General features: G+C 38.9%; 1 protein-coding gene across 1 annotated transcript in view; it reads right to left on the reverse strand.

Annotated features, from left to right (window-relative positions):
- LOC132825829 (multiple epidermal growth factor-like domains protein 9) overlaps positions 1 to 27,371 on the reverse strand; it is a 317,339-nt gene that overhangs the window by 201,973 nt on the left and 87,995 nt on the right. Inside the window, exon 2 of the mRNA XM_060841349.1 lies at positions 17,724 to 17,925. Coding sequence (XP_060697332.1) covers positions 17,724 to 17,925 — 202 coding nt within the window. The remainder of the gene's footprint in view (positions 1 to 17,723; positions 17,926 to 27,371) is intronic.

Consider the following 27,371-nt stretch of genomic DNA (forward strand, 5'->3'; position numbering starts at 1 on the left):
GACCCTCAATTTCTCAGCATCCGACTCCTTCAAGGGCATTGTCACGCTTGTCAGTGATATCTCTCAATCTGTCATCCAACTGTCCATTCCTAATGTCACCAATACACCCTCTGCTTCAGGAAACATAACCACTTACCAACAGATGTAGTTTTGCAGACAGATACCTTTTGCCTCTATAATCATCTTCCCACAGGTCAAGGACAGGACAATTCAGAATTTTGTTTACCAAGGCAGCTCCAGCTAGTCAGGAAATTTTCTGACTACAGCTATCTGCCTTGGTAGTCAAAGTCCAGCCCTAGGTTTTGATTATCAACAATATTTCCTTTCATTTTTCTGATAGGCTTCAAAAGGAGGAGATCAACACTGTCTTTAATTGAGCTTAAACCAGATTCTAATCACATGACAAAATATTTTTTAGTGCAAAAAAAGGTGTTTCTTCTGCTTGCAGTTTTTACTGAGCTTGTAAGTAAGATTTTACAGAACATTTTCTTTACATCTAAATATTAATATTTATGTCAAGAAGCTATGTGTTCAATTTCCAACAGATCAGTGGTTGAAGGGCTCGGTTCCTGACAGGTTTCCCTTCAACTCATACACCATCCTGAATTGGAACAATATTACTGCTCCTTCATTGCTGCTGGGACAAAATCTCCTAGGACTCTCTCCATAACAGCAGATTAGATGTATCAATACTACATGGATTGCAGCAGTTCAAGGTAGCAGCACACCACTGCCTTCATGAGAGTAATTAGGAATGGACAACACATGTTGGCCTTGCCAACAACATCCACATCTAAAATCCAAAAAAAAATCAAAATTCTAATATGAGCTCATCTGGGCTAACTTTTCTATGCAATATAAGGCAAGTATCACATTATTGTAGGTGCAATTAAACTGAAGCCCTGTTCAACTGTTGAGGTAGATGCAAAACATTGTGTGCCACAATTTAAAGAGAAGCAGGGAAGTTTTCGATTTGCACTGGTCAATGCCAAAAGAGACTGACCAACCATTTATTCCAGTCCTGTTTGTGGAACTTTGCCCATACACATTGCTACACTTTCCTTTGAAACAAAAGTGAACTCACTTCCAGAAACAATAATTGCTTTGGGAGATGACAATACGTCAAGTTGCATACAAATACGATAATTTTGTTTTTAAAAGACAAGAGGAAATTTCTCCAATCCATTTGGGGCCAATGCGTGAAATTCAATGTTTTCCTATTTCCAATGAATCTTATCATGTAATTGATTTCACCGTAATTTGCACTGATGAAGGGCTTATGCCCGAAATGTCGAACCTCCTGCTCCTTGGATGCTGCCTGACCTGCTGTGCTTTTCCAGCACCACACTCTTGATTTTGATCCCCAGCATCTGCAGTCCTCACTTTCTACTAATTAGTTTGTACAATCTATATGGCGCTTTAAACTTCAAACACCTTTTCATCAAGATATGTGCTACTCAAAAGCTTGTGTCAGACAATCCAAAGCAGTGCATCTTTTGTTATTACTCCAGAATTTTAAAAGGTGTTCATCCAAGTTTGAGCTTTTAAGTGTCCCTATATTATTTTACAAATCACCAGTCCCTGGTCCAATATCATCACTCAGAGTCTCGTCCTACAAATCTATTTTCCAAAATTGAAAAGGTGTTGCTGGAAAAGAGCAGCAGGTCAGGCAGCATCCAAGGAGTAGGAGAATCGACGTTTCAGGCATGAGCCCTTCTTCAGGAAGGCTCGTGCCCGAAACATTGATTCTTCTGCTCCTTGGATGCTGCCTGACCTGCTGTGCCTTTCCAGCAACACATTTTCAGCTCTGATCTCCAGCATCTGCAGTCCTCACTTTCTCCTATTTTCCAAAATTGTATGTCTTATCAAGGAAGAAGGTCTAAAAACAAATCTGATCAATGGGTTGAATTTTCCAGCTTCTGAATGACATGGGCAACAGTGGATGAATTCTTCCCAGACACAAAATGGTGTGAGCATCAGCAAGAAAGCTCTTGCCTGTGAGGGCAAAACATCCCATTTGCCAACTCAGTATTAATAGCAAGATGAAAATCTCTGACAGATGTGAGGGTGTCTGCTTCATAGCCAATAAAGTAAACAGCTTGTGAGGCCTTGAGGTCTTTTTTTTAAAGAGATGAAACAATAGAAGCAGTCTGAGTGGCTGGGGTCAAGCCCCCCCCCCCCACAGAACCAGGATTTTCAGTTTTAGTTTTTCATAGCACTTGCTGGGATCTTGACGCTGGGTTTGGAAGCTACTGTACACCTCCCCCTGGTATTTTCTCTCAAGTTTTCTCTTGATGTTTTTCCTCCTGAGTTGCATGTGAGACAATTTATTTTACTGAATTTGCCTTTTCCAAGTGTGTGTTTATGGAATGTTGCCATATCGGAACAGTTACTGTTTAGTTGTCAAATAACCTGTTATTCTGTTAAGTTTTCAAATAGAATTATGTAATTTCAATTTTGCCTTTATTTTGTTGTATTTTAACTATAGTGTAAAAATAAAATGTGTTTTATTTCAAGACTGGTAGTCTGACCAATCAGATTGCATCCAGAAGACAATGCCTGTCACTTGCCTTTAAAAATAAGAAGTTAGGGTTGAGGATATCTTCTTAAAACATTTTGAAGTGATTTGGTCTGGTCCATGACACAAGGCACATCCCCTCCTGGTACATTGGTCAGTACGCATTACTCTTGTCACCACTTCTCAACAGATAGACCACATTCCTTCCCAAATAATGTGGGCAGTCAGGTGCAGTGGGAAGATGGAGGCAGAAAATAAAAGAAAACACACCAATACAGTTGTCATCAGACTAAGTAATAATGACCACCATACATCAAACTTAGAGAAGTTATGATGTACATCAACAAAACACTTTTTCAGCCTCAACTAAAGTATTGTGTCCAATTCTGGGCACCATGCTTTAGGAAGGAAGATACAGGAAAGATTTCCAAGAATGATCCCACTTATGAAAAGCTTCAATTTGTGGATAAATTAGGGAAGCAAGGTCTGCTATCCTGAAAAAAAAGGAGATTCAGAGGAGGCATGATCGAGGTATTCAAAATCATAATGGATTTAGGCAAAGTATATAGACAAAGTCCCACCTGCTCCAGAGGGGTGTAATTACATCTGTGAAAAGGTTGATTAAAAATGTATTAGAAATTAATTCCATTGATGAAAGGGTTGAGGACTAAAGGAAGCACAAATTTAAAATAATTAGCAAAGGCATGTAATATAACACAAGAAAAAGACCTTTTTAATGCAGAGTCATTAAGATTTGGAATGTATTATCTAAAATGTGCTGGAGGCAGATTCAATCGTGGCTTTGGGTATGCCATTTGATAATTGTCTGTAGATAAAATTACAAGGCTACAGGAACAATGTATGGGACAAACTAAATTGCTCTTGCAGAGAGCCAGCACTTACTTGATGGGCGAAATGACATCCACTTTGGTTGTAACCTTTCTGTGATTCAAAAATACCTGTTATTGATTATATTTTTCTTTATGATAGAGAAGTTCCATTATTGTATTTTTGCATTCGCACTGATGGCCAAGTGGCTTTATGTCAATAGAAATAATGATGAAAATAAATCTATTTTAAGCATATTATTTGGGATTTAACTTTGCTATTTATCAAGTTTAAGGGATATTGTCAATGTTACAAGATGTAATTTACATTTTTTAAATAAAACAAATGTATTTTGTCATTGTAGTCATAATGAAAGAAAATGAAACCTAATGATTCATTTTTTTAAAAAAACTGCTCTTCCTTACATTAAACTGTTATTGTCAGTCACAAGTGGGAGCCATACACTTAGAAACTACCCTGAGGTCTGGTTTTCTGTTCTTGATTCGCTGTGGCAATTTTTTTCTGTATTCATGGTCACAGAACATAAAATCAACCTGGTTTTTAAGTCTTACTCCAGACATGCAGCTCTGGGCTATTTTAAAAAAAACTTTCTAGGTCAGCTGGAACAGCTTAACGCTGATTCATTGTTTGCTTTTTACTACTATATGGCATTTTCATTATTGCACAGTCAGCTAAGTAGATGATTCTAAATAAGAATGTTCAAACAATACTGTGTCTGATTTCTGATTAAATCTATGTCAGTTTATCCTGGACATTAACCTTTTTAAAGTCAGCCTCAATGAATTATTTTTAATTTTAATTTCACGTTAGATGTTAGGATTATATTTCAAAAGCAGGATGGATCAGGGAGAATGGAAAAGATTTTCACTGTTTTTCGCTCTATGTATGGTATGTACTCGGGAAAATGTCCTTTTTCTCATGTGTACATTATACATTGGTAGCATTGTCCTGTGCTCAGGTTGATATTTAACATCTATCTTCTGCTCTGTGATATTATATGGATACATAGGGTTGCAATGGCCTCATGGCATTATTGCTAGACGATTAATCCAGAGATCCAACCACTGTTCAGGGGACGTGAATGAATGCAGGAAAGCATCTTGATTATTTTAAATTCGAGTCTGTGCTCCTTTAGTGCTATGGTTTTGTGCTGACATATTATTATCACAACACTATCAAAATCAGTACTGTTACTTCTGACATACTTAGTGCATTTTTGCAGTGATCAGAAAATATATAATGCAATTAAGGGTTTAATAACTCTAAAGCATCCCTTAACCTTCTAGTTAATATTTGTCAAACAAACTGCATGTAAATTATCAGCAAACACAAATAAACCAATTGTTCCGGATGGAGATCCTGCATAGTCAAGGAACTACTCATATTGTTTGCATGTTATGATGAAGGTCCAAAAGTACATAAAACCAGCCTAAAAATGATGCTGAGAAATGGCTTAACTGAATTAATATTCCATGGATTTTTAATTCAGAGATAAAAATTATACAAGAGGGACATAAATAATGTTATATATTTTTGCTTCAGCATTTATATTTAAAAAGCAAAGAATAATGCAATGTAGATTGTTTTGAATTGATGCCAAAAGAATTTCAGGATTACGTGGCCTGTCAACTGTAATATGTGTAACCTTGTCAAATTGAAAATGATTAATTTAATCAAAGAATAGTTATGGGCCTCATGTTATATGCTTCATATGTTGTATATATGTTAAAGTATAATTTGCTGTGTTCTATATAGAACGAATATTTTATGAGCCTATTCCTAATGCTGTTACCTTTCTTTGACAACCGAATTTCTGTTCATCTGCATGTTGCACAATACTCAAACTGCCAAAGTTCATTAAACAGTACAACAGCTGCACAGAATACCAAACATGTTCTGCAGAATTTTCATTACAATATCCATTAAAATACCAGCGTGGGGGAACAGCCTCCAACTTGGCTTCATTTAGGAGAATCATGCAGATCTGACATTCAATTTCAAAAATGATGCTATTTGCATCAAAATTCGTGAAAAATGCCATTTTACAATTCAAATGCTTGTCAAAGAAATTCATAGTTTCATAGAACAAACATTAGTCTTGCTTTACAAGATAGTGCATTTTAATTTTTAGAACATGAATCTTGTGTTAAACATGCAACAGTGACAGACAGGGATAACTCAGCCAACCTCATTGGCTTATGAGAGACACTTAACTCCCACTTGTCAAAGGCAACCTATGTTACCAAGCTGTGTTGGAAACCATTGAATTTTGTATACTCAAATTTAGCTGCCTCCTTCTGATTACAGCCTTCAGCATTAAAACAAATTACAGTGGCTCGTTTCGCAAACCTGTCATGATTTACAAGCAGGGAGAGGAGGGGGCGAGAGGAAAGCAAATAGATGATGCAACAAAATAAAAATCTGAAGATCGAAGTTTCTCACAACTCAGAAATGGAATGTTCCTCCAAAAAACAAAACAGGCTGTGTTGCTGACTGTACGATCTTGAATTGTGTGTCAGTAGACTTACATGGAATATAACAGACATTGTAAGAGTAAAATATGCTAAACACAGATTCCAAAGTGTTAAATTTACAGCTATAAAGAAAAATATCTCTCAACTCATGCAATATTTCAGTGTACGTGAAATCTAATACTGAATCACCAGGGAATAAATTGTGTTTTGTGCCAGGAAGCTGGTAGGAGCTTCCAGCTGGATGCTCTCAGGCTCAAAGTCTGGCTCGCTGTCAAAGACGGCTGTAGGGTTTGTACAGATGTGAGCTGAAAGAGGAACCTGGCTCCATTGCCAACGATGATTTGCCGGGAAATATTTACCACTATTTCCTCTAAAATAGACAGATTTCAGAATCCAGACTGAAAATAAAGTTGCACAATAAAGGATCTTGCACAATCTGGCCCAGGAATAGCAAGTGGTTGTCCACTGTCCAAAAATTCCTTGAAACCTTGTTCTTACTGCAGAATTTATTATTTATATAACTGTGCTTGTTTTAAATGTTCCTGCCTGTTTCTATGCCATGCAGAGGGCTGACTTTAACAGGTGTGAGTATGGCCTACTTCACTAATCACAGGTTAGGTGGCAAGCCTGCCGCGGCTGTTTCTCACAACTCATATTCTGTCAATGGCAGAGGGATGAGGCCCTTTGACTACTTAAAGGCCTTAATTGGCCTAGGCCTGGGGAGCACAGCCTTGACTTTCCCCACCATTGGCTTAATTGGGGAATGTTGAATAACTGACATATTTTACCACATGCTTTCCTTCTTAAATAAAGGGTGTCATCTGTCTTTCAGGCTACTATAGGGTCTATTGAAGTCCAACCAATGCATGTAAACAATGAAATCCTGAAGCTTCTATGTAAATATTTCCTGACTCTCACAGGATCAATTTTAATTCTATCCATATTGAGGAGTCTATGCAAGGTATTTAAAATGCCAAGGCTTTATCAAGGGTTGCAAGACCATTTACCAGAATGGCACCAGTGTTGGGAGCATTCCATTATGTAGAAAGACTCGAGAACCTTGATTATTCTCCTGAGAGCAGGGATGGTTGAAGAGATTTCATACAGCGGCTCAAAATCATGAGTGGATTTAATCCAGCAGATAAAGAGTAATTGCCTCTAGAATCAGACTGTGAATCAACATTGCATGGCTCTTTGCATTGCTGGCTCTTTGAGCCAGCTCTCTCCTTTAATAAGGCATGGCTGATCTTGAGCTTCAACTCCTGCGTAAAATCACACCTCAGGTGGCCACTCTGTGCCACCTTCCAACCAAGAATTGGCAGAAGATAGACTGGTAGCCCTTACATGTGCCACAGCGGCTAAAATTACAAAGCACTTCCTGCTACCAATGGAAGATGGGAAATCAACTCTTTAAAAAACTAAAGTGTTCTCGACATTTTAACATCCTTTCACCTCCAAATCAATTCCTTCACTTTAATATTTCGTTATATTCAAAACCGTATTGTGCCATTATTCAAATGAATATTTTAAATCTTATTTGAAAGAATTTATGAAAGTGTAGAAATGCAGATCAAATTCTTCAGCTGCCTCATTTGACATGCCATATGGAATTGGGAAGCATCTTTGAGAAAACTATCCTGTGGTTGAGAACTGGCTAATGTTTGACTACATGAATGCCAACTGCAACAGTAACTTGAACATATTCCAGAACTGGTATATTTTAAAATATTAAGCAGAACTGCAAAATGACCTATCTTGTAACACTTGAACTCAGTTGTACAGCAATGAAAAGGGAGGTTGGAAATCTTCCAACTTTCTGTTTACAAGTTGGAATTAACCTAGCAACCTTGACTATCACATAGTCAGTAAAAGGCAAATTAAGGTAATCAGGTGTCATTAGTATTAAAATAAACTGAGCTATCGGGATAGATTTTAATACACAAAAATTGCGAATTGGGGTCAGATATTAGAACTTTTAAAAACTGAGCATCAACAGTAATTCATCCAAGTGGAGTTTAAAATGAATGCAGCATAAACGATTCAGTTGACTCTCTGCAGTAAGGTGGGCTGGCAATTCAAATATTTTACTAATGATGGAAACCTCTGATTTGAGCCAATTATGTACACTTTAAATTGGCTGGTCAGGCTCTACAGATTTCAGGAATGCTAGTACCTGAAAGGAGATGAAGACAACTATGAAGTCCCTTTGTAGCACTCTTTACCAACCATTAGGAGCAGGAGTGCTGTTTTCTATTGAAACCCATCTTCATCAGACACCCATAGAAATATTTCAGGATCAGATCTAGCTTAGGATTGGACAGAGGTTAGGGATCACAAAACTCTGAGGCCAGATGCCTCCCCTCCCCACATAGTGGTCAGGGATGTTACAACCTACCAAGAACTCCATAGCATGTGAGGAAATATACACTTCCAATTTTCCCATGTCAAGCTCTGCCACTCTCACTCCTGGTTGCCTAAATAATCTACCCAGAGTCGAGATTGTGGTGCTAGAAAAGCAGGGCAGATCAGACAGCATCCATGGAGGAGAATCGACGTTTCTGACAAGAGCCCTTCACCAGGAGGAACGAGTAATCCACCCAATCAATATCTGCACCATTGTGGTTGCATCAAGGACTTGACACATTTCAGGACTCTTTTACAAGAACTAAATGTATTTGTGTATGACATGGAGATAATAGTTGAGAAGATTATCCAACTTTTATATTCATTCCAGTAAAGTTAGATGAATTTGAAAAATGACATTTGAAGGACACTATGAGCTAGCAGTGAGAATACCAAGTCATTATATTTATATGGTATAAATCTGACAATGTATCCTTGCAATAGAAATCTTAGTTCTTTTGACTACTGCTACTGACCAGACCAAAATCTCATCAAATATATCAAGGGGATAGCCTAAACCCCATCTTTTATCCTATCTAAAGTGTGATGATGATGCTCCTTTAACAAGGTTACGTTTTCCTTTCTGTTTTTTTTTAATACAAGGTCATAAAAATACAGGTTCTGGAAAGTCTGGGCTTGGATGGGTTTTAGGGCCAATTTGATTATAGCTCGCAAATACTGCCTCAGGTAAAACAGCTTCAGGTTTAAAAAAAACATTTGTACAATGAAAGGGAGTGGCCAGTTCTCCCAGCTCAGTTTTTCTCTGGTTTGATTTAGTTGTTTTGCAGTCTGGCTATTCACTGAAAGCAGTTAGGCAGTTGAGAAGCTGCTGATCCAAGAAACAGCTGCATTGAAGAAGGTGTTCTATGTTCTCTCTCTCTCTCTCTCTCTCTCTCTCTCTGGCATCACTCTTGTAATACTTTGTGTTTGATTTTACCTTTTATCCCAAAGGGTATTTAGGGGGATTGTTGCAAGTATTTGGAGCATCGTCATTAAGTTGGTATAGTCTGTTAGGATTTCGAATAGGTTAAATTATTCGGCATTCTGTTTTCTCTTGCTTGTGTTTCATTTGGTAATCTTGTAAATAAATTCTGTTTTGTTTAAAACTACATGGTTTGACCAACCGCATCCCTCCTGGAATATCCATGCTTGAAACAACTAGCAAAGTTAGGATCTGGGCTCTTTTCTTGAAATGTTTTGAGGTCTGTAACAAAAGGAAGGTGAAAGATGCGCTGTTCCAGATGTAATTCGGTTGGTTACGCCACTCAGCTTTAAGCAAAACACGTTTTATTTTTATACCCAGTTAAAATCCCAACAAAGGAAAGAAGAATTAATATAATTTAATGCTATTAGAAAACTTAACAGAATAATAGATTATTTGACTATCAAACAGCAACTGTTCCAATATAGTAACATCCTATATTCATACCCTTGACAAATGCAAATTCATGAAAATAGATTGCCTTACATGTGATCTTTCTCCAGTATAGGAGGAAAGAACCCAATGAGAAACTTCTGGTAGAGAGGCAGGTATGGCAGCTTCAATAACCAACTTCAAAACTCCAATAACTACTGAACACTAAATTAAAACCCTGGTTTGTGGGAGCCTGCCTCCACCATTCATGTTGCTTCTACTGTTCCAACTTAACAAAATCCCCAGGGTCTCACAAGCTGTTTATTCTATTGGCTTGAAAGAGACAGTTCACCACCTATGGCTCAAAACCTTTCTTCACACAAAGCAGGACAAAATATACCCCTTAAAGCCACAGTATCATCACACTAAAAACATATTGGGTTAACAGGATTTTTTTTGACTGCGATGTTTTCATTTATAGAGTCATAGAGATGTATAGCATGGAAACAGACCCTTCAGTCCAACTTGTCCATGCCGATCAGATATTCCAACCAAATCTAGTCCTATCTGCCAGCATCCGACCCATATCCCTTCAAACCCTTCCTATTCATATACCATCCAGATGCCTTTTAAATGTTGCTATTGTACTAGCCTCCATCACGTCCTCTGGTAGCTCATTCCATACACGTACCACCTTCTGTGTGAAAAAATTGCCCCTTAGGTCTCTTTCATATCTTCCCCCTCTCACACTAAACCTATGCCCTCTAGTTATGGACTCTCCCACCCCAGGAAAAAGACTTTGTCTATTTATCCTATCCATGCCCCCCATGATTTTATAAACCTCTACAAGGTCATCCCTCAGCCTCCGATACTCCAGGGAAATACAGCCCCAGCCTGTTCAACCTCTCCCTGTAGCTCAAAGCCTCCAACCCTGGCAACATCCTTGTAAATCTTTTCTGAACCCTTTAAAGTTTCACAACATCTTTCAAATAGAAAGGAGACCGGAATTACACACAATATTCCAACAGTGGCCTGACCAATGTCCTGTACAGCCACAGCATGGCCTCCCAACTCCTGTATTCAATACTCTGACCAATAAAGGAAAGCATACCAAATGCCTTCTTCACTATCCTATCTAACTGTGACTCGATTTCAAGGAGCTATGAACCTGCACTCTAACATCTCCTTATTCAGAAACACTTTCTTAGACCTTATCATTAAGTGTATAAGTCCTGCTAAGATTTGCTTTCCAAAAATGCAGCACGTCGCATTTATCTGTATTAAACTACATCTGCCACCTCTCAGCCTGTTGGCCCATCTAATCAAGATCCTGTTGTAATCTGAGATAACCTTCTTCGCTGTCCTCCATACCTCCAATTTTGGTATAATCTGCAAACTTACTAACTGTACCTCTTATGTTCACATCCAAATGATTTATATAAATGACAAAAAGTAGTGGACCAGCACTGATCCTCGATACCCTTGCTTAACACAAATCTGTCTGCCTCAGATTTAAATTTAACAAAAGTAACATTGACTGTTGCTTGAGAAACAGAGTCACAAATCTTCAATACTCTTCATGTGTAAAGTGGTTTCTAACAACTCTCTTGAATAGCCTGACCCTAATTCTTAGATTATGTCCCAGTTCTAGAATCTACAACTCGTGGAAATAGATTTCTCAAATAATGGCACCGATATATTCTCTCATTATTTCATTTCATCATTCTTGCAATAACATATTAAAGATGTAGTTCACAAATTGGTCATTGTTATTAATATCCCAACCATGATATACAAAATAAATGCAGCTGGTTTGATGATAAAAATCTGAGAACTTCATAATGATTTCTCCATATAGCAACCATGTCATCAAATTAACAAGGAAAGGATTTCTTGTAAACTCTGAAAATTTACTAACATCTTTAAGTAGGGAGGGAATTTCCATAAACAAATTATATGTATTTAGATCGAAAAATAAAAGTATGGGGTTTTGTATTTTTAGTGCAAAAGAAGAAACTGAAGATATTAAATGACCACATAAATATGTGACTAATCTGCAAAAGGTAGACGACTGAAATGATAATATGACAGCATTATGGCATCTTCTATTTTGAATGAAAAAAATACTATATTGCCTTCTAAGAACTAGTTAGAACACTGAAGGTACCTGGTGAAGTTTCTAACCCTTTTCACCTTGATGTAGGCAATTTTCTTGATGTAATACAATGTAAGAACTCATTTAATGTGAGCTACATCTCATTTAGATGTCAAAATATATTAGAGAAATTATTGTATATATGACACTGAGCTTTAAATCTCATTGCTGACCCATTCACTAAATTTATACTGAAGTATTTCACAAAATAAAAATCCATTTTCATTACCCAAGAAATGCAAACCCACAAAATGTACAGTACCTGATTTTTTTTAAAGTTGACCATTTATTTAACCAGGTCATACAAATGGAATACATTGCTTCATGATGGACCACAAATTATAGTTAAATGTATAAATATGAACAACATACTTTTTGATTTTATACCTGAATACAGGGAGCACTGTATGGAATAATGAATGAGTGATACTGGATTTCCCTATACTATTCCAAGATGTACAATCTTGTGATGACAAGGTCAGCATTCTATTTTTGGTAAAACATGATAAATGGATGAATACGTTCAATGGGAAGATCATAGCAAGGGCACTTTGCTAAGCAGAGAGTGAAATGCAATGCACCTGTGTTCTAAGATGTACATAATTAAAACTGTCAAGAGAGACAGACTGTGAAAAGCTAAAGTACAACCAAATAAATCACAAGAATGAGTAGTAAATATCAATCAAAACACCAATATAGAAAACATGTACACTCCTGAACACATTCAACAAGAAACAGTGTATTCTCTGCATATTGTCATACTAACCTTTAAAATGAACACAAAATAAGTACACATCTTTTGACTACATTGACTGGTAATGTGGATGAGAGTCAATAATACAATATGAATTAATGAATATTTAAAGGGGTGCGCACCGACCAGAAACAGTCAACACAGATTTTTAAAGACTAGTGCATGCTCAATTTATGCTGTTAATAGTACAGCACAGTACAGGCCCTTCGGCCCTTGATGTTGTGCCAGCCTTTTATCTTACTGTAATATCAACAAACCTACCTACCCTTCATTGTACTAACTTCCATGTGCCTATCCAAGAGTCGCTTTAATGTCCCTAATGTATCTGACTCTGCTACCACTGCTGGCAGTGCATTCCATGCACCCACCACTCTCTGAGTAAAAAACCTCCCTCTGACATCTCCCCTAAACCTTTCTCCAATTACCTTAAAATTATGCCCTCTCATGACAGATACTTCCACCCTGGGAAAAAGTCTCTGGCTATCCATTCTATCTCTGCCTCTCTACATGTTTTACACCTCTATCAAGTCACCTCTCATCCTTCTTCGCTCCAATGAGAAAAACCTATCTCCCTCAACCTTTCTTCATAAGACATGCCCTCCAGTCCAGGCAGCATCCTGGTAAATCTCCTCTGCACCCTCTCTAAAGCTTCCACATCTTTCCTATACTGAGGACACCAGAACTGAACACAATATTCCAAGTGTAGTTAAACTAGGACTGCATAGAGTTACAGCATAATCTCGCGGCTTTTAAACTCAACCCCCCCGCTAATGAAAGCCAACACGCCATATGCCTTCTTAACAACCCTATCAACCTGGGTGGCAATTTTGACGCTTCTATGGACATGACCCCAAGATCCCTCTGTTCCTCAACACTACCAAGAATCCTGCTTTTAACCCTGTATTCTGCATCCAAATTCAACCTTCCAAAGTGAATGACTTCACACTTTTCCAGGTTGAACTCCATCTGTCACTTACCTGTCCAGTTCTGCATCCTGTCAATGTCTCGTTACAATCTACAACAGCCCTCCACACTATCCACAACTCCACCAATCTTTGTCATCGGCAAACTTACTGACCCACCTTTCCACGTCCTCATCCAAGTTAATTATAAAAAGTACAAAAAGCAGAGGTCCCAGAATTGATCCCTGTGGAACACCACTGGTCACTGAGCTCCAGGTTGAATATTTTCCATCTATCACCAGCCTCTGTCTTCTATGGCCAGCCAATTCTGTATCCAGATGGACAGGTTTCCCTGCATCCCATGCCTTCTTACTTTCTGAATGAGCCTACCATGAGGAATCTTACAAACGCTGTGCTAAAATCTATGTACACCACATCCACTGCTCTACCTTCATCAACACGCTTTGTCAGATCCTCAAATAATTCAATAACCTTTGTAAGGCATGACCTGCTCCTCACAAGGCTGTGCTGAATATCTCGAATCAAACTGTGGTTTTTTTCAAGTAATCATAAATCCTGTCTCTCTGAATCCTCTCCAATACTTTGCACACCACAGACGTAAATCTGACTGGTCTGTAATTCCCAGGATTATCCCTATTCCATTTCTTGAACAAGGGAATAACATTTGTCACCCTCCAATCATCTGGTATGACTCCAGTGGACAGTGAGGATGCAAAGATCATCACCAAAGATGCAGCAATCTCTTCCCTCGCTTCCTGTTGTAACCTAGGGTATATCCCATTTAGCCCAGGGGATTTTTCTATCTATATGTTTTTCAAAATTTTCAGCACATCCTCCTTCCTAATATCAACCTGTTCTAGCATATCAGTCTGTTTCACGCTGTCCTCAGAAACACAAGGTCCCTATCAGTAGTGAATACTGCAGCAAAGCAAAAACGACCTCCCCAACTTCCTCTGACTCCAGTTACAAGTTCCTTCCATTATCCCTGATTGGCTCTAACCTCACTCTGGCCAGCCTCTTGTAGAATGCCTTAGGGTTTTCCTTAATCCTACCCACTAAAACTTTTTCATGCTCCCCTCTAGCTCTCCTGAGTCCACTCTTCAGTTCCTTCCCTGTTAGCTTGTGACCCTATAAAGCCCTATCTGATCCTTCCCTCTTCAATCTTAAGTAAGTTTCCTTCTTCCTCTTGACCAGATATTCCATATCCCTTGTCACCCAAGTTTCTTTCAATTTACCATCCCTTCCTTGCGTCAGAAGGACAAATCTGTCCAGCACTATCAGCAGGTGCTTCCTAAACAACCTCCACATTTCTGTTGTGCATTCCCTGAGAACATCTGTTCCTAAGGTAGGTGCCCACTTCCTGCATAATGACATTGTAATTCCCCCTCCCCAATTAAATATTTTCCCATTCTGCTCCTATCCCTCTCCACGAGTATAGTAAAGGTCATGGAGTTGAGATCACTTATCACTGAAATGCTCTTCCACTGAGAGATCTAACACCTGACCTGGTTTGTTACCAAGCACCAAATCCAATATGGCCTCCCCTCTAGTCGGCCTATCTGCATACTGTGTCAGGAACCCTTCCTGCACACACCTCACAAAAACTGTTCCATCCAGATTATTTGAATTATGTAGGTTCCAATCAATATTAAGGAAGTTAAAGTCACGCATGATAACAACCCTGTTACTTCCACACAATTCCAAAAACTGCTTCCCAATGTGCTCCTCTGTGTGTCTGTTGCTACTGAGGGGCCTGTGGAAGACTTCCAATAAAGTGACAGTTCCTTTCCTGTTTCTGATTTCCACCCATACTGACTCCGTAGACAAACCCTCCTCGACGATCTCCCTTTCTGCAGCTGTGATATTATCCCTGATTAGCAATGCCACTCTTCCACCTTTTTTACCTTCCCGACCTACTCCTTTTGAAACAAGTAAACCCTGGAACATCCAAGAATCATTCCTACCCCTGTGATATCCAAGCCTCTGTCATGGCCACAACATCACAATTCCAAGTACTGATCCATGCTCTGGGTCCATCACCTTTATTCCAGATACTTCTAGCATTAAATTAGACACATTTCAATCCATCACACTGACTGCACTTTCCCTATCACTTATTTTTAGGAAACCACAAGGTGCATAGATGAAGGCATGTGGTGGATGTGAAAGCAGTTTCAAAAGGCATTACCGAAATGTATTACCATATAATAGACTTGCTGCTACAATGAATGCAGGGTACATGCTATCAAAGATAAAGAAATTATGTAAGTAGAGAAGTCATAAGGAGAAGGAAAATTAGCGGAGATGCAGTTAGACATCTATCAGATCCATGGAATTGGATTATTGAAATGGCTAGATTGTCTTACTTTCTGAAAGGAGTTATATAAATGCAGCTGCTGTTTGTGGTACTGCTGCAACTCAGGACAACTGTTAAACCCTACTTTAACTCAAAATTTACATAAATATACCGACAGATGCAAAACGTGGTTGTGTTCCTATGTACCTGCTGTCCTTGCGCTTGGAATGGGCTTGGAATGTGCTATGGATCTTTGGTCAATTTCCACAGTGCATCTTGCTGCTACTGAGTGTTGCTGGTGGAGGGAATGTGGATGTGATGCCAATCAAGCGGGTTGCTTTGGTGTCAAGCATCCTGAGTGCTGTTACAGGTGCACTGATCCAGGCAAGTGGGGAGTATTTCATCACAGTTCTGACTTGTGCCTTGTAAATGGTATACAGGCTTTAGTGAGTCAGAAGGTGAGTTATTCACCAGAGTACTCCCAGCTTCTGACCTGATCTTGTCACCACAGTGTTTATGTGGTGAGACCAGTTGAATTTATGATCAATGGTAAGACCTCAGGATGTTGATGGTAGGGGAGACAGAGATGGTAAAATTATTGAATATCCAAGGATAGTGGTTAGATTGTCTCTTATTGGAGATATTCATTGCCTACCATTTGTGTGGCGTGTATGTTACTTGCCACTTGACAACCCAAGCCTGGATATTGTCCAGATCTTGTTGGATTTGAACATGGATCCCTTCGCTATATGAAGAGTCATGTATGGTGCTGAACATTGTGTAATCATCAGCGAGCATTCCCACTTCTGATCTTACGAAGGAGAGAAGGTCATTGATGAAGCAGCTGAAGATGGTTGGGCCTGGGACACTACCCTAAAGAACTGCTGCAGAGATATCCTGGAGCTCAGACGTCTGACCTCCAACAACCACAACCATCGTCCTATGTGCCAGGTATGACTCCAACCAGTAGAGAGTTTGCAGTCGGTGGGATAGGTCAATAGAACTGTTTTTGTCATTGTCTTTTCTGGTGCCTAGGTCAATGCCAGGTGGTCCTTCCAGTTTCATTTCTTTGTTGAGACTTCATGGCAATTGATACAGCTGAGTGGCTTGCTAGGACATTTCAGAGAGCAATTGAGAGTCAACCATGTTGCTGTAGGTCTACTGGCTCACATGTAGGCCAGACTAAGTGAGGATGGCAGATTTCCTTGCCTGAAGTACATTATGAGCCAGATGGGTTTTCCCAACAATGGTTTCAAGAGTAGATTTTAATGCCTGATTTTTTTTAATTGAATTCAAATTCCAACATCTATCTTGGATTTGAAACCAGGTCCTCAGAACATTAGTTAAATTTCTGGGTAGTCTAGCGATAATACCCCAATAGACTATCGCATCCCCTAATTGGAGAAGCCATTTGAAATGTTAATAGTATCCATAATCTTTGATGCACCAAATATAGCCTAAGCTATCTTCATGTAATGATAAATATATAGATGTGAGTTCCTGCCATGTGTGTAGATGTTTGATGGCTTTCAAATTCAATGTTCCACGCTTTGAATGATAAAAGAAATGTAGATGATAAAACAATGCAACTTTCTTCTAATTCATTCACCAGATATGGACAGTGTGAATACTTCTAGCATTTAATGATGTCCCTAGCTGTTCTTGAATGGTAGGCATTTTTGAAACAATGCAGTACAATGCCGTGCAATGAGGATGACTCCACAGGATTTGCTTCAGCATGCTGAAGAAACTCAGGTACAAGTTGAAACCGGAATTCTGTGTGAATTGGAGGAAAACCTGGAGGATATGGTGGCCCCATCCACCTGCTGCCTGTGACCTTCTACGTGGTGATGGCTGAGGAGACAGGTGGGGCTACATACAACATTGCTACTTTCCATTTTCCTACTGCTTTTAGTTGCTGGTTTGTCTCTCCTGGGAATTCAGTGTTGACTGATAGTGTTACCACCCTTTCTACCACTGAACTATAATGTCCTTACCTGTCACATTGGGAGTTTACTGCTCCTGTCTCATTACATCCACATAAAGTGCACTGTCCGTTAATGGTGCTGCGGTAAAAGCCTCCTGCACAATCACTGCATTGTAGGCCGATGTACCCAGGTAGGCAATCGCATTGGCCTGACGATGTGTTACACAGGGAATCATTGCTGCTTCCAACAATACTGCAGTTACATTCATGTTCTGTAATGGGGAAAAAAGATTAAGAATTTGTCATTTGTTTTAACTTAATAATTTGATTCAATAAAAAAACTGAGAACAAGCTTCTATAAACCAGAAATTAGTGAAATAAAGAAATGTTCTGAACACATTCAAGCAGTACAGATTATCAGAGTTGTAGACTAGTTTTGCTAGCTTCCTAGTGGCTTTCTGCCACTGAGGAGTGAGTTTGTCCGAACAATTAGGTGGAACTCTTTAGAATGGCATTCTATCTTAGAAGGTGACTGTGAAAAGGAACACAGACAGAATGACCATAATCTGGAGAGCATTACTCATATCATCTGATCAGAAAACAGGTAGGGGAATAGTAAAGTTTGTACAACAGTTGGTTTTTCATTCATGGCATGATTAATTATCCCATTGGGCAATTTAGAAGAATTTCAACTTTCATATGTTTTCTACTTTTTAGTGAGAAGAGTAAGTCATATGGCAAAAAATTTAAGGCAGACCCAGTGATACGGTATAAAATGCTGAGGTACAGACAACTGTTAACTAGACTGAGAAAAGCCTTGGATATAAGAAGGTTAGTTAACATCTTCAAATTATAATTGCAGACTAGGGGGCATTAGCCTAAAATTAGTGAGCTTCAAGCAGAAAGAAAAGCACATTATAGAATTTGCTAATCCTACACCATTATGGCACTGTGGCTCCTTATAAACTAGAATTGCAATAAGACATAAAATGCGACCAGAGAGTATTGAACAAAGTAGTTTGGAACGTAAGATCTATGGTCTGCAATATCACTAGATTAAAGATTTTAGAGTTTTGCCATTTAATTGTGATATTTACTTCTTTCAGGAGGTAAATGAGTAGAATAAACATACACATTGTCTGGTAAAAACAGTTTATGAATGGGGGATATTTTTCTTATTCCACACTATGTGTGTTTATATATATTGAACAGTTGGAAAGAAACAGCAAGTTAGAAATAAGGAGCAATGCAAATTTGACAAGAAAATGGGAGAACACTAAATGCAAGAACAGTTGTATGGTAATCAGGCAAAGCTAAGAGGATTCTTGTGACTCTTTTTGTTTCTTCATAGAATATAGAACATAACAGCGCAGTACAGGCCCTTCGGCCCTCGATATTGCACTGACCTGTCATACCAATCTGAAGCACATCTAACCTACACCATTCCATGTACATCCATATGGCTTGTCCAATGATTCGCAATCTATTCAATCAAGCACTTCTATCACTCTCACAATGTTATGTTTTGGTAGAGTATATTTTTGTTTATTCGCTCATGCAATGTGGGCGTTGCTGGCTAGGCTAGCATTTATTGCCCATCCTTAATCACCAAATTTCAGTTGAGGGTCAATCACATTGCTGTGGGTAAGGAGACACATATAGACCAGACCAAATAAGGACAACAGATTTTCTTCCATGCAGAGCACGAGTGAACCAGATGTTCTTTTTTTAGATAAACAATAATCAACAGTGCTTACATAACTGGGTTTTTTTTGCAATTCCAGATTTTTTCTATTTTGAATTGAAATTTCACCATCTGCATTGGTAGGATTAAACCAATGTCTGCAGAACATTAGTATGGGGTTCTGGATTACTAGTCCAATGACATTACCACTAAGCCACTTTCTCCCCACATTTCAGTTATCACTTGTTTGCATTTAGGCCTAACAGATTAAAAAAAGCTGTTATAAATTTTCAAAACGTGATCAACTGTATTGGATTTGAAACATATTTTATCCTTTTTATTCCTGTGGTTTCATAATGTGAAAGCCTTGATTATTGCGGTTTTTGCAACGTCGATGAACTTTTAGCAGCAGTTAAGCAACTCGAAGAATCCAAGTCAGGATGTTTTGATGTTTTCTTTTGTTTGTCTACTTTTGTAAATGACAAAAGCAATGAAGCCTTCTTCAGTCTATTAGATATGAAGGGGTATTCCATATTACAAAATATTAGACTTGTGATCCATTCATAAATAAGATAGTGTCATTTTGAATTGAAGGAAACTATTCCCAAATCCAAACCTTTTTGGCTGCAGCATATACACTGTTATATCCAATGCTATTATAGAATACTTTTATGTAGCTATCAATGTTGACATTTCAGAAATGGAAAATTGCTTCCAATAACTAATTGTAAATTCAAAATTGAGCTGAATTATTTTGAGGACCCCATACCTGGCAAACTTCAGGGGATTCTGGTGCTTATTAGACTATTATGGCAGTGCAGCCCATCGAGTCTGCTTTGCCATTCATTGTGATCACGATTGATCTGATAATCCTCAATTCCACATTCATATATTATCTCAGTAACCAGTGATTCCCTTAATGATTAAAAATCTATCTATCTCAGCCTTGAATTTACATTATACTTGGATTCAATAGCCATTTATAGTAAAGAATTCCACAGAATCTTCACCCTTGGAGAAAAAAAAAGTCCTCTGGAAGCAGGCCAATCTGCCCACTGAGTCCACACCAACCTTCTGAATAGCATTCTACCTGGACCCACCCCTTATCTTATCACTGTAACTTTGTATTTCTCATTACTAATTGACCTAGCTTGTTCATCTCTGGACTCTTTGGGCAGTTTACCATGGCCAATTCACCAAACCTGCACATCTTCTGACTGTGGGAAGAACTGGAACACCCGGAGGAAACCCACGAAGACACAGGGAGAATGTGTAGAGTCCCCACAGACTGTAATCCGAGGGTGAAATCAAACCCAGGTTCCTGACATTGTAAGGCAGCAGTGCTTATCATCATGCCACCCAATCTTTGTGGGTGTTTCTTTACTCTGAGATTATGCCCTTTCAACATGAATGGCTTGAATAATTTCAAAGCTTGTAGATGTCATGAAACTCAGCAATTCTGTAAACAAGAAGAAAATAGCATGAAGAATGATGAAGATTCATTATTTGTAATTGTTATTTAGAAACTTGACTTCTAAAAAGGAGAAAAAATGGATTTTGTTTTTCAGGTATGTGAAAGTCTGATTTGTTTTTGTTTTAAAGTTTGGAAACTAATTTTGAACAATAAGGTCAAAACAGCATTTCCAAGAAGTCACTGATTTCAGCAAAATAGGTAGTAAGCCACCTGGGGAATTAATTGTTAAGATATTAACTGACTTGAGTTTTATAACTGAAAAATGTTTTGCTGGAAAAGTGCACCTGACTGTTGCGCTTTTCTAGCAACACATTTTTCAGCTCTGATCTCCAGCATCTGCAGTCCTCACTTTCTCCTAGTTGAGTTTTATAACCCAGAGAGAGGCCACACAGCAGGTGCTGAAATTCTTAGAAGTCAGTGAGAAGCAAGTCCAGAAGCCATAGATTGTGGGGGTACCAGAAAGAATGTCACTTTGCAAGGTTGTTGAAGACATGAGTATCGATAACCTATGTTAAGCAATCAGTGAGATGAGTTAGCAGTTAAATCTATGGGTTTCCAGTAAAGACATTAACTGAAGAGAGTAGCAAAACCTACCAAAATGTACCAAAATGAAACTGATTGCAGCTGTGTCAACTGAGTAAGAATCTTTAGCATGGAGAGAGTGGTGACTCCTCACTGAAGTTTCAGCGTTTGTAAGATAAAAGGGCTGATTTTTCTTCTGAAATTTGTGATGAAATTGTTCCAAATATTCTTGCGTACTGTAAGATAGTTGATGCTTTTCTTTGGTGTAATAAACCTTTATGTTACTTAGTTCAAAACGCATTTGCAATCTCTTGTTCAGTGACTGACCTCCATATTAAGAAAAATGAAAAATAAAGCCTATGGTTTAACAAGACAGGTTTCATGCTGTAATTTTACCTGTTTAGTATTACCATCAGCTAGAATCATAACACAAACCTAAGGAGGACACAGACTAGTGAAATGGTCAAATATGTGACAAATGGAATTTAACATATGGAAGTAAAAAATGATAAATTTGATCAGTAGACTAAAGAAATAATAGAAACTAATTGGTACAATTTTAAAAGACTGCAGGAACAGAGAGAGTTGTAGATGCTTGGAATATTCTTTCAGTGAAGCATGACAAGTTGAGATGGTTGCATAAAACCAAAAAAAGCATTTGAGTTTCTCAGTTTTATTAACACTGCTTAGGCCTTAGCTGCAACATCATGTCCGATTCTAAACATCATCTTTAGGAAGGATATCAAGGCTCTGTAGATGTTGCTGGGAAATTGTACTTGAATAGCAGCAGAAAGTAAGGTTATCAATTATGCAGAGAGACTGAAGAACCTGGGGTTGTTCTCTTTACAGCAGTTAAGGTTAAGAAGATAATTGACAGAAGTGGTCAAGATCATGAACAGTTTTGATAGGAAAATCGATCTTGATATAACACAATAGTTCTGTTCCCGTGCAATCTCTTATAAGAAAATCGTGCCATTTAAACAAAAGTGCTATTGCCAATATTGGTAAGGAAAGTTCACATTCTACAAATAATGGTCTAAATTCTTCAATCACGTTACAGCCAATTCACGTTGAAGATTTTGCAGGCTTCATCTCAAGGCAAAAATTCACACCAAAGTGAAAAAAGAAATTAGTTGTACCTATCCTTCCTTGAGTAATAGTTTTTTGGAAGCAAATCCTGAAAAGAAACTGATTTTCTATGAAAATAAATAGCACTATCGACTATATAAACAAAGAGAAACTGTTTCTACTGGCAATAGGATAAGTAATGAGATAGCATAGATTCAATATGATGGACAAAAGAACCAGAGACATCATAAAGAAACACTTTATTAAGCACACAAAATATTTTACCTGCAATGCGCTGACTGAAATGATGGCATAAGTAGATTAGTTAACAGTTTTCAAAAGGGAACTAAAGCAATATTTGAAGGAGAACCATCTATAGGACCATGGAGAATGAGGACATGGCACTAATTGTACAGGTCTTTGAATGAGGCATGATGAGCCAAATGTCTATTTCCATGCAGTATCATTCTATAGTTTTAAAGAACCAGTTGTGAGGAAATGGATACCAATTAAAAACATTAGGACGCCCACTAAAAGATGTTGCCAGACAATGAAAACAGTAGTGTTAGGAAATTCCAATAAAGCTTATGCCGGAAAAAAATCTTTGCATAACCAAACACATTTTTTGTTTTTATAATAAATAGTGAGGTGTTCTTTCAATATTGGTGACTTTCCATTAGTTGACATATTATTAGATTTCTTAACGATATTAAATAACCCCATGACATGTATGGAATAGAAACTGCTATATTTTAATAAACTGGAAAGTATTTAATGTCTAGAAAAGGGGGGAAAAAACATCTACACTGCAGAGCTCTCAATAAGCTTCCACACAAAGAACACAAGGGCCAATTCGACATATTTAGTTGTGAAAAGTTGCATCTTTAGTTGTGAAGAATAAATTGGGATTTTGGAACAAAATAATGCAAAAGCCAGACAAAATCCTTATTTTAATTCTTTTATTTCCTTTTTTAAAATTAAGTCCTAATTTAACAACTTGTTCCCTTGGTTCTGACTACTTACTCTCTTCCCCAAAAACTGAATCCATTACACTTCTCTGTGGCCAGTTATTTTCATAGAAAATCAGTTTCTTTTCAGAATTTGCTTCCAAAAAAAAACTGTTCTAGGAAGAATAGGTACAACTAAGTTTTTTTTCACTTTGGTGTGAATTTTTGCCTCCAGATGAAACCTGCAAAAACCTTTTACACAAAACACTGATTTTATCTATTACAAACAACAGTACTTCTTCATATTCTTACACACAGATGTAGGCATCACTGGCTGGGCCTGTGTTTATGGTCCATCCCTAATTGCCTTTGAGATGGTGGTGAGCTACCTTCTTGAACTGCTGTACACTAGGACACCCACAGTGCTGTTAGGAAGTTGAGTTCCAGGATTTTGACCTGGCTACCATGCAGGAATGATGATATAGCATCTAAGATGGTGCATGACTTAGGATGTGTGGATTGGAAAAACAGGCTTCAAGAGAAGAACACTAATGAGATGTGGGGATTGTTCAAGGAGACTGCGTGTCCTCGATAGGTATGTACCAGTCAGGCATGGTGTAAAGGGCCTTGTGAGGCAGCCGTGGTTTAGTAAGGAATTGGAGTCCCTTGTGAAAGGGAAGAAGGCGGCATATGTAACGATGAGGCGTGAAGGTTCAGTAGGGGCGATTGAGAGTTATAAGGTAGCCAGGAAGGAGCTAAAGAGGGAGCTAAGAGAAGCGAGAAGGGGACATGAAAAGTCTTTAGCTGGTAGGATTAGGGAAAACCCAAAGGCTTTCTATAGGTATGTCAAGAATAAAAGGATGACTAGGGTAGGTATCAGTCCAGTCAAGGATAGTAGTGGGAAGTTGTGTGTGGAGGCGGAGGAGATTGGAGAGACATTAAATCAGTACTTTTCATCAGTATTCACTCAGGAACAGGACACTGTTGCTGATGTGAATATGGAATCACAAATAATTAGAATGGATGCCCTGGAAATATGCAGGGAAGAGGTTTTGGGAATATTGGAAAGGATGAATATAGATAAGTCTCCTGGGCCTGATGGCATTTACCCCAGGATCCTATGGGAAGCTAGGGAGGAGATAGCAGAGCCATTGGCCTGGATTTTTATGTCGTCATTGTCAACGGGAATAGTACCAGAGGACTGGAGGATAGCGAATGTGGTCCCATTGTTCAAGAAAGGGAGTAGGGATAGCCCTAGTAACTATAGGCCAGTGAGTCTGACTTCAGTGGTGGGCAAAGTCTTAGAGAGAATGGTAAGGGATAAGATTTATGAACATCTGGGTAGGAATAACGTGATCAGGGATAGCCAGCATGGTTTTGTGAAGGGCAGGTCGTGCCTCACAAACCTTATTGAGTTCTTTGAGAAGGTGACTAAGGAAGTGGACGAGGGTAAAGCAGTAGATGTTGTGTATATGGATTTTAGTAAGGCGTTCGATAAGGTTCCCCATGGTAGGCTAATGCTAAAACTTCGGAGGTATGGCATTGAGGATACATTAGAGGTTTGGATTAGGAATTGGCTGGCTGGAAGGAGACAGAGGGTAGTAGTTGATGGATTATGTTCATCTTGGAGCGCAGTTACTAGCGGTGTACCACAAGGATCTGTTTTGGGACCATTGCTTTTTGTTATCTTTATAAATGATCTAGAGGAAGGACTTGAAAGCTGGGTAAGCAAGTTTGCGGATGACACAAAAGTCGGTGGAGCTGTGGATAGTGAGGAAGGAAGTGGTAGGTTACAGCGGGATATAGATAAGCTGCAGAGCTGGGCGGAAATGTGGCAAACGGAATTCAATGTAGCTAAGTGCGAAGTCGTTCACTTTGGTAGGAATAACAAGATGATGGATTACTGGGCTAATGGTAGGCTACTTGGTAGTGTGGATGAGCAGAGGGATCTTGGTGTCCATGTACACAGATCTCTGAAAGTTGCCACCCAGGTAAATAGTGCTGTGAGGAAGGCATATGGTGTACTGGGCTTTATTGGCAGAGGAATTGAGTTCCGGAGTCCTGAGGTCATGTTGCAGTTGTATAAAACTCTGGTGAGGCCTCATCTGGAGTATTGTGTGCAGTTTTGGTCGCCATACTATAGGAAGGATGTGGAAGCTTTAGAACGAGTGCAGAGGAGGTTTACCAGGATGTTGCCTGGAATGGTAGGAAAATCTTATGAGGAAAGGCTGAGGCACTTGGGGCTGTTTTCATTGGAGAAGAGAAGGTTTAGGGGAGATCTGATAGAAGTGTATAAGATGATTAGGGGTTTAGATAGGGTAGATACTAAGAACCTTTTACTGCTAATGGAGTCAGGTGTTACTAGGGGACATAGCTTTAAATTAAGGGGTGGTAGGTATAGGACAGATGTTAGGGGTAGATTCTTCACACAGCGGGTTGTGAGTTCATGGAATGCCCTGCCCGTATCAGTGGTGAACTCTCCTTCTTTATGGTCATTTAAGCGGGCATTGGATAGGCATTTGGAAGCTATTGGGCTAGTATAGGTTAGGTAGGATTCGGTCGGCGCAACATCGAGGGTCGAAGGGCCTGTACTGCGCTGTATCCTTCTATGTTCTATGTTCTAAGTGATGACTTGTCAACCTTTCATTGTACTCATTTGAGTATGTGACAATAAAGCTAATTCAATTCATTCAACATAGTTGTGTCTGCCAGGTGTGTGGTTTGGAGGGGATCTTGGAACTGATTACGTTCCCATGCATTTGCTACATTTCTCCTTCTGGATGGTAGAGATCACGAGTTTGGAGATGCTGTGGGAGGACCCTTACTGAGTTGTTCACTCTATCTTGTAGATGGTATACACTGCTGTTGTTGTGCGTTGAATGGAGTGAATGATGAAGGAACGTGCCAGTTAAGCAGGCTGTTCTGGCTTGGATGGTGTCAAACTTCTCAAGTGTTTTGGAAATACATTCATCCAGACAAGAGTGTGCTCCATTACACTCATGTGTTGTGCCTTACAGATCTTTCAGGAGCTAGGAGGTGAGCTACCCATCACAAAACTCAGCCTCTGATCTGCAGCTGTAGGCACAGCATTTAGAGAACTGCTCCAGTTCAGTTTCTAATCAATGGTAACCCTCAGTGTATTGAAACTAGGGAAATCAGTGATGGTAATTACTCCTGGGCATGAATGTTACTCGTCAATTTTTAACCTCAGCCTGGATGTACTCCTTTTCCATTATTAATTTCCCATCAGTTGACATGCATTCTGTTTCAATTTCTTACTTTATTACTGGCAGATTCTGTTTCATATTGCTGGACAAAGTTCTGCAGTAGAAAGCTCTGCACTTATACCAGTGTATTTGGACTCACTTTCCAACCATTATTGGTTACATTTCGGGATCAAAATCAAACATGCTTATTCTCTTGAATATTCAAGTCACTGCAACTGAGAAAACACTTGAGGTTCAAGAGATATCTTTGAACAGTTTTTGAACCAAGTTTAAAATCACATATCCTTATTGTGTAGTCAAACTACACCAGGATGTACATGTCTTTAGAAAGGCAAGGACTGATTAGGGATAGTCAACATGGCTTTGTGTATGGGAAGTCATGTCTCACAAAGTTGAGTTTTTTGAAGAAGTAAAAAAGAGGATTGATGAGGGCAGAGCAGTAGATGTGATCTATATGGACTTCAGTAAGGTGTTCGACAAGGTTCCCCACGGGAGATTGATTAGCAAGGTTAGATCTCACAGAATACAGGGAGAACTAGCCATTTGGATACAGAACTGGCTCAAAGAGAGAAGACAGAGTGTGGTGATGGAGGTTGCTTTTCAGACGGGAGGCCTGTGACCAGTGGAGTGCCACAACGATCAATGCTGGGTCCTCTACTTTTTATCATTTACATAAATGATTTGGATGTGAGCATAAGAGGTATAGTTAGTAAGTTTGCAGATGACACCAAAATTGGAAGTGTAGTGGACAGCGAAGAGGGTTACCTCGGATTACAACAGGATCATGATCAGATGG

Source organism: Hemiscyllium ocellatum, chromosome 21 (genome assembly GCF_020745735.1).
Source record: "Hemiscyllium ocellatum isolate sHemOce1 chromosome 21, sHemOce1.pat.X.cur, whole genome shotgun sequence".
Taxonomy (NCBI): Eukaryota; Metazoa; Chordata; class Chondrichthyes; order Orectolobiformes; family Hemiscylliidae; genus Hemiscyllium; species Hemiscyllium ocellatum.